Source organism: Microtus ochrogaster, chromosome 21, assembly GCF_000317375.1.
Source record: "Microtus ochrogaster isolate Prairie Vole_2 chromosome 21, MicOch1.0, whole genome shotgun sequence".
In the NCBI taxonomy this organism is placed as follows: domain Eukaryota; kingdom Metazoa; phylum Chordata; class Mammalia; order Rodentia; family Cricetidae; genus Microtus; species Microtus ochrogaster.
Window position 1 is genome coordinate 50331918 of NC_022022.1, and position 16938 is coordinate 50348855.

Below are 16938 nucleotides of genomic sequence, written 5' to 3' on the forward strand. Positions count from 1 at the left end.
AAAAAAAAAAAAAATCCCTTGACTTTAACTGAGCATAAAAATTTGAAGGACTATGTTAAATTCTGTGATCTTTTAAATTTTGAAACCCATAGACCATGTTTCTGTCTCCCAGATGGTTTTGGGACCTTCTGGCTCTACCTTCCTGGGATTACAGAATGTACCACTACCCCTGATTTACATGGAACCCTAACACAGTTCTATATCCCAGATGATTTTTTCCCAGTACCAGACAAACTGAAAATGAAATGTCTGCAAGTCATCATTTTCATTTTTCCTTCTGTAAAACAGTCCTAACTGTCCTGGAACTCACTCTGTAGACCAAACTGGCCTCAAACTTACAGAGATCCTCCTGCCTCTGTGTCCAGAGGGCTGGGATTTAAGTCGTGCACCACCAATGCCCAGCTTCATTTTCTTAATATATCTTTCTGTGTTTAGAAGGATCGTTCTTTCTATTAAAGCTTTAAGCTTAGATGTCATGACTACATTTAGGATACAATGTATACATCGTACTGATATTAGTAACCCATGCTTAGAATTTATTGTGTCTTTTTACTTATTGTCCCAACCTTATCAGCATAAAAGTCACTTTAAACATTTTAAAATAGTTAATTTTTTAATTTCTAATTCATAGTCTTGGGGTTTTCTCTCTCTTTTTTTTTTTTTTTGCAAAAAAGAGAAATATATGTTGTTTTTTGGGGGGGTTATTATCTTAGTTACTTTTCTTTTTTTTTTTAATTTATTTATTTATTGAGGATTTCTGCCTCCTCCCCACCACCGCCTCCCATTTCCCTCCCCCTCCCCCGATCAAGTCCCTCTCCCTCATCAGCTTGAAGAGCAATCAGGGTTTAAAATGAAGAAAACATTCTGTTTTTCCTAGAACTTGTCGTTAAATATACTATGAAAACAACCTACTATTTCCTTATCCTTTTGAGGCTCTTATCTAAACTTAAAGGATGGCTGTATCTTCAGTTATTAGAACAAATTGGATTTCTTAGCAGTTTGTTTTAACATCATCATGTGATTTACTCAGGATATATGATCCCATAAAAATGGTGTGATTGTACAGGGATAGCATGTGCCATAAAATTTGAGGTCTAATTTGTATTTAGGGGTATATATTTTGAATGTGAGTCCCATGAATTTTGAACAAATGTTCTCTCTGTAATCCTCAGCATAGGATACATTTTTATCTTCAGAAGGCAGTGGCCTCCCACCTCCAGCCCAGGAAGCAACTGCTTCCTATCCCTGTGCGCAGCTCCTGACTTTGACTTGCATTATTTTTAATCTTGCTTCTTTTATGTTGAGTTCACTTAGAGAGCTCCCTATCCAGACTTATTGTCTGTAGTTCAGTCATTGCTCATTGTCCCTCCATCTTAGGGATGCACTCTCAGTTCTGTGTATTCTTTCCCATTCCTGGTTCTTTGAGTTGTTACCACATGGCGACTCTTATTTTCCTTTGGTCCCTTACCAGCAGTGAGAGTTCATCTGTTCTCCATCTTCCCAATACTCGGTCTCTTTATTTTTGGCTTTCTCAGTAGTTTATATTGGTATCTTGTGTGGGTTTGTTTTGCATTTCTATGATTACTAAGTAACATGTGTTTACTTTTCGGGTTGAGTATGATGGAGACCTGGTCTCCTTGTATAGCCTCTATGATCTTGAACTCTGTCCTTTATCCTCAACTTCCTGAGCCCTGGGATTAGAGTTATGTACCACTGTGCCCAGTAAGTAACATGTAGTTGATTAATTCTTTCCATGTGTTTATAGCCCGTTCACTCATCTTAAAGTATCTGTTAATTTATTTTTCTCTAGTTCAGTTTTGATGTGTGCTTAGTGTATATGTCTTTGGCCAGAAATCTATATGCTAAATGCTTCTCCCACTAAGTGACTTTTTGTTTTTGTTTTCTATCTTGGGAATAGCAGAAATTTCTAATTTTGATTTTGAAACTTTCTGATACCTAGTTTCAGCACCATCTGCCTAATTTTCTCTTGCTTGCACTTTCCAACATTGTGGTATTTGACGGCTTATGATAGTGTCCTCTCATTATTAATGTGAAATATTCAATATCCTTTTTTAGAGAAAAGAAAAGTTACAATTATACATTAAGAAAATACGTTCAGAAGATAATATTCTTACACCTTTACTTCTTGTGAATGTGTTAATGCCTCATCCGAAAGTGGATATAATAGTCTGTCTATATAGTTCATTCACTGGCATAATTATCTTTCATTAAGAGACTGAATATTTTACCAAAAAAAAAAAACACCTTAATGTTTTATTAGAGAAATAAGGAGGATGATTGGTCCTGTAGACTTTCCTGCACTTGAGATTCAGCTGATTTTATCTCCGGGTCATCATTCAACTCTGTTGATATGCTAATTAGGCCAGGTCAAGTGTCATTCCCACCTCCCCAGCACCCCAGGGAGCTTTCTGTTGAGTACACATACTGTCCATTGTCTTTCCTTCTGAAATTAAGATTTATTGGAAAGCTTAGATAAGAGAAGCCCAATCCATCCATTATAAAATCTCCTATCATTTATTTTCAGAATGACCTCAGTAGACAGCATAGCCTCCACCACCACCCTGCCACACTGTCACTTTAGACTTAGTTGTATTATAGCTGTAAAAAAAAAAAAAAAAGCGAAAAGATGATTTACAACAACAGAGGTTGTTCCTCCATTCTGCTGTGTGGACAGGAGGCTGGGCTTGTATCTCTTCAAATCTATTCTGTACTGTCTTCTCCCTGGAACCTAGACTGACCGAGCTTTGGCAGGTCCTCAGGGCCCCATCAACATCTTCCCCAGAGGTTCTGCATCTCGCTGCAGCCAGTTGTGGGGTGGGGGAGCTGTGATGAATGAGGTTCTGAATGACTCTCCAGTGAACTGGAGTGTGTACACGTGAGTTGTCTGTTGACTAAGGCATGTGCCATAGTGACCAACATAAACATCCAACAGTGCTAAGGGATGATATTTTAATATATGCACATTTGTTAGAACACACAGGCTATACAGAAGCTCTTTTAGTCATAAGGTTGATGACAGACATTCTCCATGATAGACAAGATCAAGTAGGGAATAATTATCACCCTGATTTGTTTTTTATGGTTATCTAAATTTTTACCTTCATTCTGGGGTCTATTTGGAGATGGTTTGTCCAAGCTGACCTCAAACTCTTAGACTCAACTACCACTTAAGATTTATTTTTACAATTTTACTTAGCAGGTTGTACATGGGTACAGTATTTATGGCATTAATGATTTAATATTGTAAATCCCATTGGATGTTTTTTCCCTCACAGTTAGGTTTTCATGAGTATATCTACTGTCATGTGCACACCTAGTTCATTCATCTGATTTAAGAATACAGCACGGTTTATCCTGAAATGTATTTCAGTGGCTTCCCATTTTTTGGTGAGAAAAGGTAGACCAGAAGTCGTTGTGGGTCTTCTTGTTCAGTGTGTTTCTAGGCATGTGTGCATGTATCCTACAAGAAAATTTTAAGGGATAAACCATACTAATCCATTTTACCAAATATTTTCCAGTTTTTTTCTCTACCTAATTTTTCCAGTTTCTGTTCTCATTGGTAAAAACATTGCACCACCACAGGCGGACTCTTTATTTTGATATAAATTTTGTTAATTAGTTTGGATTGATCCCATTGCTGCTTTTATTTGTAGTTCACCTGATGTTTTGAAGGGTTCCTTTTGTATTACTTTACTAGGCCTATTTTATTTTTACCTTTGAATTTGTTTCTCAACATTTCCCTACGTTTCTATTCCTTTGCATGTTGTGTGTGTTCTGACCACTGATTTGTTGAGGATGATATAGCTTAAAGATACTCTGTTCCTTTACGTTTAAAAACTATTTTAAAGTTATCATTTTACATAATAATGATGTGCAATTAATTGGTTAGTGTCTAATTTTAGTGTTGGATTTTTGATGCCTAAGAAATTTTCCTCAACTTTTTGCTCCTTTTTTTTGAAAGGCATCTCTAGTTTGATTTTATAATGATGCCATGCTTTATAACTTTGTAAATTTATATTAGTAATCTTTGTGGTTTTACATTTGGCTGTAGTCTTTCTAAAGTTTCTGTTTTATTGTGTTTTGTGGTAGGAACAACTGATCTGGCCTTTTCCATAGGAATAAGCCAGTTCTTTCTGTGCTCTCTCCCCTGCCTCTGTCATCCATCAAGGCTCTACAGGTGTCAGCATGATAGTAGGCTCTAGTATTGCCTGCTTCTGTGCAGTACTGTTTCGTTTTCAGTGATGCTAGCAGCTTTTGAACCTTTCAGTATTTCTCCTTGAGGAGTTTCCTTGACTGCCTTTGTGTACATCTCATGCATATGGATTTCAAAATCAATTTTTCACGTCCCATACACTCGTAAGGTCTTGTTCGAATTTCTATTAGAATTAAACTTCACTCATGGTTTGATATTAAAAGAAGTACCAGAGTTCTCCAAACAAAAGAGAATTGCATGATGGGCTATTTCTTAATTATGCATACTGTGAATAATGAGTTATTACACTCCTACAGTCTACATTTCCTTTGATTTTTTTTTAATTGTTGGATCGCATTCTAAGAGTGATAAATAGAACACAACAGTAAGTGTCCTTTTCTTTCAAAGGGTGCTTTTATCATCTTGGATGTTTGCATAAGTACAGAAGACCACTCTAATAGGAAAACCTCCAGCTCAGGGGGCTATTCCTTTATTCCTACTATTTTGTAAAGTTTTGTTTTTTATTTTCCATTAAACAAGTTAAAATGTACTGATTTTTTCTGCTAGTATTATTTAATTTTATTTTACTACTGTTCTTTAATATACTAACTAGTTACACTTGTGAATTTCATTGGGTTATTAGTATCTAAAGTGTGGCATGCAGCATATTCTTCTAAGGATTGTTTTCGTAACACTTTAATCACTGAGAAGATTGTGAAGTGGTTAGCACACATCAATACCCTGTCTTCTGAATGAGAAAATATAAGTTTATTTAAAATTAAGTATGTATTAAAGTATGAATTGAGGCATCGAGATCGGAAACTATTAGGGTTTTGAAAAAAGTTCCTTTCAGTCATGTTTAGTATCCCCGGGATGTTTCTGTTCTCCATTGCAGTGTTTATGGGCTGATGCGCACTTACTTTTATAAGGTTGATGATCCCATATCCATTGCTTAGTTTTGTCTAAAATCAGAAGTCATATATAGGAATAATCCCATTACTTTAGAAAGTTTGTGTCAGTTTTTCTTCCTATAAACATAATTTTTAAGCTAAAATGTAAATATAATGTAGAGGAAGTGAACAAATTCATGTGTGTCTAGGATATTTGAATTTGCACGAAACTCGGATTTTTACATTTTATTTGCTTTTTAAGAGGAGTAATTATTAATTATAGAGCCATTTAATGTAATAAGGAGGTAATTATATGTTAGAGGGGGAGGGGACGAGTGTTTTGCTTTGTTTTGTTTTGTTGGCAGGGTTTCATGTAGTCAGGCTAGCTTGGGATGCTCTGTGTAACCGAGGATGATTCTGACCTCGTGATTCCCATGTGTCTGCCACCACTTGTCACACCACAATGCCGTTCTGAGCCTTCCCGTTGGGTGCCGTCTTTGGAGAAACACTTCAGTTAGTCGTGCTTCCCCACCGGATCCCTTGCCCCTCACACAGCGAGTCCGATAGAAGCTGGGAGACTTAACAGCTGCTTGATCTTTCCCAACATGAGTCAGTGAGAGCAATTGCCAGCCCGTGTCTGCACCCATGGGGGTCCAAGGCTTGTACGGGCAGCATCATCATCTATGCGTCATTGTAAGCTTGCAGTTGAGTGGTGTCATTTAAGGCTGAATTTCTTCTAAGAACCTCCGAACATCCTTGTTTTCGTATTTAAAACAAAACAACATTTAAAAATAGTCTATGAGCAATGAGAGTGCAGGGGTGAGGCTATTTTTGAATCAAAGAAGGGAGTGAAGTCACATCTCTCCGCTGACAGTTTCTCATTAAAATTCTTGACTGCTCGCGCTGCTTGTAGGAATTGGAAAAATGTGTAGCTACAAACTTTACAGACACAGTTCTGCCTAGAAAGAGCTGTGCCTGTGTGGTGAAGGCACTCAGATATGCACTCACTTCCCACTGAGGGATGGCCACTGAAGAGTTGCTTAATACAAAGACCCCAAATGCATAAAGGTTTGCAGTAGAAAAGGGAAGCTGTAATTCCTTTGGGATTCTCTTTTGTCTATTTGTAGCTTAAAGAATGACAACCCCCCTCTTTTATTATTATTATTATTTTTTTTTTGATTCATCCAGTTCTGCAAGTTGAAGTACTCAGCACGGAAGGGCAGGTCCAAGATTTTAAATTCCCTCTAGGCATCAAGGGGGCCGGCAGCTCCATCCAGCTCTCAGCAAACACTGTCAAACAGAACAGCAGGAACGGTGAGAGGCAACAACCCCGCTCTGCTTTGTCCTTCTGTTCCCTTTCCCTCTCCTTGCGCTTTCTTTCTCTGACTCCCCTTGTTGAAAAAGAAAAAGCTGTTGAGGTGGACTTGTTCTGTCTTGAAAATTCACCCTTAATGTGACCAAAATGACTTTTACCATTTAAAATAATGCCTTACTTTCTCAACAAACTTGATTTAGATCCATATAAAGAGTCCACCGGATGTTCTTATTTTATTCTTGTTTCGCCACGTGCTTCCTCCTATTAGTTGTGAGCACTATGACTGTTTCTCCCTTCCCAGGGCTGGCAAAGCTGGTGTTCATCATTTACCGGAGTCTGGGACAATTCTTGAGTACGGAAAATGCGACCATCAAGCTGGGTGCAGACTTCGTGGGTCGGAACAGCACCATTGCAGTGAATTCCCACGTCATTTCCGTTTCCATCAATAAAGAGTCCAGCCGTGTGTACCTGACAGACCCCGTGCTTTTCACCCTGCCACACATTTATGTAAGCTAATGTATGCTAATGAAGTCACAGAAGGCTTGAACCCTCAGAGAAAGGAAAGCCAGGCTGCCATGCTGAGGATGCTGGAAGGATGGTGCGGTTGGGTGGGCGGAAGTGAGGGAGAAGACCTTTCCATTTGAATTTTAAATGTTAGACTAGGTCAGAGACACAAGTTTATTTAAGTCTGTGAACATAAAATTAAATGAGCCTGGTTCAGTGATTATTAGAACTTAAGTGTATTCTTAATGAAAGCTAATTCAGTAATCAACAAGAAAATGTAAATGACTCTAATTTGTTTTTTGGGTGAAAATTAACTCTTACCTTAGCAGCAGGATAGCTGGGTATTAACTCTTCAGAGTCTACTTTTATAGTGTGGCTAATCATTATTTTTTAATTAGTTATATTGGGCTCATTTACACACATGCATCTTCACACGAAGCGTGCAGGCACATGCACACAGATACAAGCATATTTACATACAAAAATAAATGATATTTGGCTCAACTTTCATCAGATATTGCATTCAGAGTTCAGAAATGAGGAGGTGTGCCTTGTCTGTGGTGCTCCAGAGTACAGGCTGGCACTATGTGACAGTTATGTTGGAAGATGGGGCTGCTACAGTAGAGAGAATGAACGCTGGCAGCTAACCAAGTGTTTGGGATAGACAAGAATAGGATGTATAGTCATAGAGCCTAGCTCATATTTACTTGATTTGATTTGATTTATTCTTAAGATCCTTACAGTGTCAACTGTGTTTCAAATGTATCTCATGTGTCACTTACAAGTAACCATAAAAAGGACCCAAACTTGAAAATATTTTTTTTTAAGACACTTGGTCCCTGTGGGATTTTCTCAGAACCCATTCCCAACCTTAATCTTATCAGAAAAGGGAGAAAGACTCTAATGTACCCATCAGTAGGTAAAATCATAAGATCGAAATTGTAATTGGGTGAAATGGATCTCTGGTAATTTAGAATACACGTTAGAGTGTTTCGGACTATAAAGTCCCCTTGAAGCTAGATACGTGCCTTGTATAACATAGTCCACAACTTTGCTGATGGAAAACTTTATAGTCCGAAACATGCAAAGTTTAATCTAAATTACCTTTTGCACATATTAAACAATTGCTACTGCCATCTTTGAGTGTAAAATCCTAATTTTATCTTGTCATTTTATTTCCCAGACTCACAATTATTTCAATGCAAACTGCTCCTTCTGGAACTACTCAGAGAGAAGCATGATGGGATATTGGTCTACCCAGGGCTGCAAGCTGGTTGACACTAATAAAACTCGCACGACGTGTGCGTGCAGCCACCTAACCAATTTTGCTATTCTCATGGCCCACAGGGAAATTTCAGTAAGTATTTGCACCTCTAATTAGTCGCAGGGAAAGACCTCAGAGATTCGAAACAGCTTGTGTAATAGTCCATCTTTGGGTGCTTATCGTAACTGAAAAGCAAACAAAGCGATGTAGGGTTCTAATTGTTTTTACCCTGTCCGTGTATCCTCAGAAGTCCTGACACTTTCTGGCTAAGTTCCTGCCCACCTTTGTGGGACGATGCTTTTCAGAGGCTGTGAGGGTTTTGAGAATCGAGAGCAGTGGGGGTCGTCAGAGCACAACATGGGCTCCCAGATGCCGGATGCCATTCCTATGCTGAATTGTGGAATCGCTTTTCACAATGTTGCTGTGACAGTTGGCACATTATATAGAACTACAGAGTTTGAAAAGTCAGAAAAGCTTCTGGAATATGCCTACATAGTTGTTCCTCTTGTTAAAGACAGTGATAGTAGACCAAAAAAAAAAAAAAGATTCAGTATATAGCATGGGGTCAGGGATGTGTCTCAATGGTTGAGTGTTTGTCTAGCCTGAGAAAGACTCCGGTATTCATCCCTTCTCATTCCAAGAAAAATACAGTACAAAACTTGTGTCTGTATCAGGCTTGTCTGCATTGTTTATTTCTCACTGTGTAAGTATGTAGAAACTCAGGAGCAGAGGAAAATGTAAAAGTTGAATGATGTATTAGCCGCACCATCATTAAAAGACTAATTATTTTTAATCATAATTAGTCTTCATTCCGTGTAACTATTCTGTCTACATTTCTTAAGGTAATTGTTTAAATACTTATTTTAGAAGATTGGGCCTCTCACATCATTTTCTATACAAAATCCCCCTTTTTGTTGAATCACTTTTAAGTTGTAAATGCAGTAAGATAGCCTTCAGCTCCATTACACAGTCAACAGTTTTATCCGTGAGCCCCGTTCGAACACGTGAATATTCTTCATTAGAGATGGAGGCAGAAGTTTTTCTCTTGGTAATGTGGATTGCTGACGTTCTTTGCTCTTCCCGCTTTCTAGGTTAATGATGTTCACGAACTTCTGCTCAAAGTCATCACCTGGGTGGGCATCATTGTCTCCCTCATCTGCCTGGCGATCTGCATCTTCACCTTCTGTTTCTTCCGAGGTTTACAGAGTGACCGCAACACTATCCACAAGAACCTTTGTATCAACCTTTTCATTGCCGAATTTATTTATCTCATAGGCATCGATAAGACGTCCTACCCGGTAAGCACCTGTCGAATTGACTGACCTTGGTCAGTCTGCTAGCTGTCAGTACACCCGTGACACAGGCATTAGTGTTTGATGCAATGGATTGTCACGGCGAAGGACAAACTGTGTGGAATTATAAGACAGCTTACTCAGTAATGCTATTATGAAGTAATTATGAAGGCCTTTATTTCATGGATTAAACTACAAGTTCATTTTTCTGGCTTCTTATACAACAGAAGACTGCAGGGGACCCTGTAATAAAAAGATGCCACTTTCCAAGTTCCTACTTTGCTTCTATTCTGATCAGCAGCCTTTCTTTCATGCTTAAAGCAATGTATTCAACCTCCCAAGGCCTCAGCGTCAGACACAAAGCATAATTTATTAACGCATCACCCTGGATTCATCTGGGATATTTAAGAATGCCCCAGAAACAAAAAGGAAGTGATCCTACTTAATTAGAGTGAGGATATTTGTCATTCAAGCAAACTTCTACAATTCTGCTCTAGATAGACATAATGTGTCTGCATATAACTGTACTGCGGACTTGTGAAGCAGACACCCGCAGTGGGGTATGAGAGTCCTCTGTGGGGACGTGGAGACGTGATCTTAAAGGTCTGGCTTCCTCCTTGTACGTAATTTCCCTAAAACGGCAATCACTTAGTGAGGAAGTCTGTCACACTTAGGGGTATCGTTTTCAAGCATATGTGCCCTTGATATTTTACCAGGCCTTTAGTTTGTGTCCATTTATGGAAAGTGTGTGTGTGTGTGTGTGTGTGTGTGTGTGTAGATACTGATGAGATGAGGTATGTAAACCCTAGTGATCCTGCCACTGACGGTTTCACGGTTGAGGAGAGGATGCTCCGTACTCACAGATAACCTTCCTGTTTCTCTTCTTTCCCTTCTCAGGCCTTATGCCCTGTATTCGCAGGGCTTTTGCATTTCTTCTTCCTAGCGGCTTTTTCTTGGATGTGCCTGGAAGGTGTCCAGCTCTACTTAATGTTGGTTGAAGTTTTCGAGAGCGAATATTCAAGGAAGAAATATTACTATGTGGCCGGATACTTGTTCCCTGCCACGGTGGTCGGTGTTTCAGCCGCTATTGACTATAAGAGCTATGGGACACAAAAGGCGTAAGTAATTGCAAGCGGCCTGCGTGCTTTTCAACTGAATAATTTTTTACAGCCTGTTAGCTGTCAGTGAGGGTTCCTGACAGATGAAAATCGTGTCTGAAAGCTTTACTGGGGGAGAGAAGAGGCATGCCGTGCACAAATTACAATCAAGTCTTCTGTAATTTTCTGGGTTCAAAGGATTTGTTCTCTGGTGAGGCAGATTCTAAATTATGGACTTTCTCTTTTAACACAAAAGATTGACCTGAAACAAATTGAAAAAGTAAATAACTTTTGGGCCTCAGAAAGATATTAAGTAAAAAATTCTCCCAAACTTAATGCGTCTGACTTAAGCCAGTGCTTCCCCAAGTCCCTGTGCGGCCGATTCTCCTTCTGCACTGTTACGGAAGCATGTTCCATCCCAGATGTTTCGCTTTGGTAATATTTTACCAGGAACTTTAAGAGGATTAAAATAATTCACCCTCTCTTGTTCTTAAAAGTACAGAAAGTCGCAGAATGAAGAGATGGCACTTCTCTAATGGTTTACGTTGCTAAAGGCATAAATTGGACTTCCAACTGTGCTTATTTTTTCCACTGATAAAATTAGTTAATAGTATTTATTTGTAGTAAAGAAGCCCATGACTTTATAGATAATGAAAAAGCCAGAGAAATTCAATGCGGATTCCATATTGTATGAAATATGAACCACTAGCTAAAATGTGTCCTTTTTTATTGTTTTTATTGAGCTGTATCTTTTTCTCTGCTCCCATCCCCTTCTACCCTCTCATGATCCCCACACTCCCTATTTACTCAGGAGATCTTTTCTTTTTCTACTTCCCATGTGGATTAGATTCATGTATGTCTGTCTTAGGGTCTTCTTTGCTGTCTATGTTCTCTGGGGTTGCTCACCGTAGGCTGGTTGTTCTTTGCTTTATGTCTAGAAACCGCTTATGAGTGAGGACATTTGATATCTGTCACTAAAGTGTGTCTTAATGAGTTTATGCATTATCCACTTTAACGCTGTGGAGGTTGCGTGCTTATATTTTCCCCTAGTATGTGTCCATTTCTAATGGAGATATTTATGCTGTACTCTTTTGCCACTAACGCCCTCTGAGTGCTTTCTTTAAATTCTGTTATGCAATTTAATTCTGATCAACCCGAAAGACAAATTTCGAGGATTACACATAGACCTTTTTTTTTAAAATATTTATTTATTTATTTATTATGTACACAATATTCTGTCTGTGTGCCTGCTGGCCAGAAGAGGGCACCAGACCTCATTACAGATGGCTGTGAGCCACCATGTGGTTGCTGGGAACTGAACTCAGGACCTTTGGAAGAGCAGGCAATGCTCTTAACCTCTGAGCCATCTCTCCAGCCCCCACATAGAACTTTTGAATGATGGTGCAATGTGGAGTGTTGCTTGGCATCGTCTAAAGAAGTTGAAGTTTCCTAGGACTTCAGGCCTGGGGCGGGACTTCCGTTTTCCCTATGAAAACTTCTGTACTGTACTGTGCCTGAAATGAATCCTGCTGCAGGTTGAAGTAAAGGAATTGCTCAACTTTGTTGGGTCAAAGCCAACTCAGAATTATTATAATTCTTCTTGCCCATGATTAATGAATTTTCAAAGGCATATAGAGGGATGGTTTCTTGGCTAGATTTTTGTGGTTTTGTTTCTCTGCTTAATGTGAGGATCCAGGAAAGCTACTTACTGCATTTTTTTTTCTCCTTCCCTAATAGTTGCTGGCTTCACGTTGATAACTATTTCATATGGAGTTTCATTGGGCCTGTGACCTTCATTATTCTGGTAAGCAGACTTCCCTTTCACAGCCTTTCTGGCGGCCACTGTAGCACTGGTACTCGGGACTCTAAGCTATGCCCCTCCAACTGCTAATGATGCAGTCAGAGATGTATAAATACGTCTGGTAAGAGGACAGTATCGTGAAGCATATTTAGACGGTTGCCATTATTGAAAGCTGTACACTGACTGATTCACTATGCCTGAAAAATACCCTGTGCTGTTCCTGTATTAGTGCGCTGAAACAGCATAATAATATCAAATAAATAAATAACATGCAGAAGACCACTCATCAGCCATGTTAAGAATTTTTTGACTGTTTTAGTCAGGCAAATGGACATTACTTTTTTTTTTCTTCACAGTCTAATAGTAATTTAGTTTTTTTAAGTGAATGTTCATACCTTAAATTCTTGTAGATCATAAATCTTTATGAAACTTAAATTAATTAAAATGGCTAGTGAATAAAATTTAAATTCACTGGAAATAAGATTTTTTTCAAGACAGGGTTTCTCTGTGGTTTTGGAGCCTGTCCTGGAACTAGCTCTTGTAGACCAGGCTGGTCTCGAACTCACAGAGTTCCGCCTGCCTCTGCCTCCTGAGTGCTGGGATTAAAGGCGTGCTCCACCACCGCCCGGCAGTTGCATTAAGGTATTTTTAAAAACCTTTTATATCATTTATATTCATATTGGAAATGGCAACATCAGAATTTTATATTTTTAAACTTTGTCCCAAGTACAGTACAACGCAGATCGAAATGAGTATTAATAGCCTTTAGAAGTTTGAAAAAATACCATAAACAAGTTTAAATATCATCCATGCAGAATTGATGTCCTTAAACACACTAGCTATTGCTATTTTAAGTATTGTACTGCTACTATTTTTTTTCTTCTTCAAAAAGAAAAGGTCTTAGTTCAGTCAGTAAAACTCTTGCTGTGCAAGCATGAAGACTTGTAGTGTGAAAAGGAACCCAAGTATAGTCAGGAGACTCTCTAGCCCCAGAACAGGAGAGGCAGAGACGGTGAGATTTTTGGTACACGCAGCAAGGCTGACCAGCCGAATCTCTGCCCTTCAGCTTCAGTGTGCTACACTTTCTCCAAAGATAAGATAGCGTGATTGAGAAGGACACCAAACATCGATCTTACACAAATAATTAATTAAAAGAATAACTGTTGTTGAACAAAACTTAACACCTAAAAACAGTGTGTGCATTTTAGATCTTACTACAACTATGTCGCATAGCTACTTCAACAACGCAGCATGGAAACTAGAGATGAAAGCCTGAGTAAACAGCAGAAATATTATTAGTGTTCCTGAGGTTGGGATTTTTTCATCCGATTATCCTCACTAGGCAATGGCCCCAGTTCTGCCCTTAGTGTATAGGACCACACCCTTAGTGTTTTCTAGCATAAAAACGGCTAAAGGCTTTTTTAGAGCTCTCTAAAACAAACACATTTAAATACAAAGCCTGCACTAGGGGTGTTTGGGATATAAAACTGTCACGTGTTTACTTCTGTTGACTGGGAATGTCACCTCTAAAGATTAGCACTAACTAATAATATATTAAAAACATTTTGTTTGAAGAACAAGTTAATGTGTGCTCAGTAAGGAATGGGTAAAAGGTATTTTGGTGCATCACCCACTTATAATGGGAGCCCATTATTTATCACTGTGATATTCATTTATATTCTGCCTTCAGACTGACCTGTGGAGGGCTCTAGGTCACATTGTTCCCTACCTAAAAACAAACAAAAGAAGCCAGCCAGTAACAATTACCATACAGATCTCCTTGAGATTCGGAGATTGCTTTGCCCTCTAACCATCCCAGCACAGAGAGAAGGCAAAATGATAACTTGAAATACAATATCTAACCTAAATTGAGAAATGAGATTGTACAGCATATGTATGTTAGAAACACATTTACCTAAGTAGGTACTGTGGTATTACAAGACATTTAAAACCTAATTCTGACATGAATCTTAATAATATAAATTGTATTATATACTGTCCCTGTAAGGAATATTCTTATAACAAAACATTACTTGCTATTCCAAGAAAATACATTTTGGATTATGACTGAGTTGAAACCATTTTAACTTAATAGTATTAAATAGGTCTACCTTTGTAATATTCTGTGAAGAAAAGTAAGAGTCTGTGGGAGATAAAACTTCCTACTTAACTCCTTTCTATAGAATGTCTTGCCTACAGGCACTGGACTTATTATATCTATGAGAAAAGTGCCAGTTAGTAATGAGCAGGGGAAACCATTAGTATGCCTGAAATGGTTTAATGAAGGCTTGGATCATGACACGTCAGGAGCTGTTCTTATCATTTGGACAGCTCCATCTGCATCATTAATAATTAATTCAGTTCAGTAAGAGTTCAGCTCACATGCTCACTTAGAAGTCTTCTTCAGAGAACACCTCTCTGGCTGCCCGTCCAGGGGAAATCACTTTCTGCTTGGCTAACAGCAAAGATCTGGAGACACCAGTGCGGTTTTAGACTTGCATTTGCCAGGTAGCCAAAGCTCTAGGGAGGACAAAAAGGGTCGGAACATGTGCAGTTCAGCCGGGTTATTTCAGAGCGCTGTTTCGGTTCTTCTGTCTTATCATATCCATGTCAGCCCTGCAAGCTGTGGAATGAATTTAAAGCTGCTAAGCCCAGACAGATGTGATTCAATGGAGCAAGCTGATGACCATAAAACAAACTGTGCTTTCCTATAATCCCTGGGAACTTCTCCTTTCTAAAAACTCTGTTGTATGTCATGCCTAACAACGGAGGTGACAGTTAACTCTGTAGTCCCCATTAGATTAGCAAAGTATGATGTAAATAATAATGTATGCAATTATGATTTAGGTATTATTAGTAGACATTGGAAGAGTGTCCCAATTTGGTTATTTATTTATTTATTTATTTATTTATTTATTTATTTATTTGCTGAGTGAAATTTTTTTTAACCTCTTCTGATTCTGGTCCCAACTTTTACATGTGGTTCTATTAAGAAATAACAAAATATCTGTATGTTTACAGATATCTGTATGTACGTACCCACATTCACAGATAAATCCACAGTGTAGAGTTAATGTTCAAATAATTTCTTAACAAATCTCCCCTCCAAATTAGTTATCACCATGTGCGTTTAGACTAGTGGGTTATATACATGCCTACCAGTTCTATTAAATGATCTAAATTTACTCATTTATGTGAGTCATTCAGTTTAGACAATGCTTTTCATGTATATGCAGCCTAGCCCTTTTCCTTACCCATTGATTAATAATTTTTAACATATCCCCTTATGTTTAAATTCACTAGTATTTAGTAATATTTTGTGTTGTGGGGTATGTGTGTGGGGGGGGGACAACAAAAAAGAACGGAAGTTGGGATATTCTCTTCAGACAGGACAAGTTGCGGCAGAGGGACTGGGTGGTAGAGGCGCTCACTCTTCTTGTCTCTCTGTTTGCCTCCAGAGAAAAAAAAAAGGGGGAATGTTTGATTGTCGCGATTTCTTTAGTTTTTCAAAGTCTACAGAAGATACTAGAAATTAAATAGGGGAAGAAAAAAGTTAAAGTAAATGAAGTCACTCATTCTGTTATTTAGCAAAAATGTAGTACTATGACTAGAAAGTCATGTATGTCTTGAGAAAGGAACTCAGATTTGTAGATAGTCGTTTATTTGAAAGCAGCCTGCTGTCTTAAGGTGACTGTTCTGGACTGTAGATTATATTGAAGCTGTTCTTGTCTGCTTTTCTGTGCCTGGATTTAGGCCCTACCATTCTATTTTAAAAGAGCAAGGAAGAAGTGGAGGAGAAAACAGGAGTGGAAGTATAATAAAATATTCTAATCTGCAAAAATCATAATTTCTGGAGTATCTTGCCTCTTGAAAAAAATCATAATAAAATTTATTGTATGAAACTGAAATTTAGTGTTAAAATGTTTAAACATTAGGTAAGAGAGAACTATAAAGTAGCTTGTGCTTCCATCAACGGTCTGTTCCATTCCAGGAAGAAGTTCACTGTATATGTTGATGGTAATCTGTTTTATTGATCAACATCTATGTCACAAACATTTTTTTCCATTTCTCTGGTTCACTGCAAATAATATATATTAGTGAAATTTTAATATTTAGTAAGCATGGAGAAAACTCTTTGACTGACATTTTTTTCTATCTTGTGCCTCAAGAGCACTCCTTGTAAGCCTCCTTTTGTAATTGTTTTGTTTAGAAATGACAGTGTTTTGTCCTATTAAATATACCCTTGCTCCATTATTTCTATGTTTTCAAGTAATTTTTCTTCAGAGGCTAAAGTCTTGTGTATGAGTTAACTGAAAGTTTGATGACAGTATGTCATTAGCTATCATTTTCTTTTTCCATTTCATTAAAGTGGAAGATTTACAGACACTCCAAAAAATTTGAATATAAAAGCCTATTGAGCATTTTATTATTTTTTCCATCATAATTTTTGCAACAAAATTTTTCATGGAAAGCCAGGTGGTGGTGGCGCACGCCTTTAATCCCAGCACTTGGGAGGCAGAGGCAGGCGGATCTCTGTGAGTTCGAGACCAGCCTGGTCTACA

The 16938-nt window shown here is 38.2% G+C and overlaps 1 protein-coding gene across 31 annotated transcripts in view; it reads left to right on the forward strand.

Moving 5' to 3' along the window:
• The window catches only part of Adgrl2 (adhesion G protein-coupled receptor L2), a 208263-nt gene that overhangs the window by 175866 nt on the left and 15459 nt on the right, over positions 1–16938 (forward strand). For all 31 annotated transcript variants that reach the window (XM_026783911.1, XM_026783910.1, XM_026783909.1 and 28 more), the window contains 6 exons: positions 6292–6417; positions 6720–6925; positions 8106–8279; positions 9278–9484; positions 10376–10596; positions 12313–12379. In XM_026783911.1, coding sequence (XP_026639712.1) covers positions 6292–6417; positions 6720–6925; positions 8106–8279; positions 9278–9484; positions 10376–10596; positions 12313–12379 — 1001 coding nt within the window. The remainder of the gene's footprint in view (positions 1–6291; positions 6418–6719; positions 6926–8105; positions 8280–9277; positions 9485–10375; positions 10597–12312; positions 12380–16938) is intronic.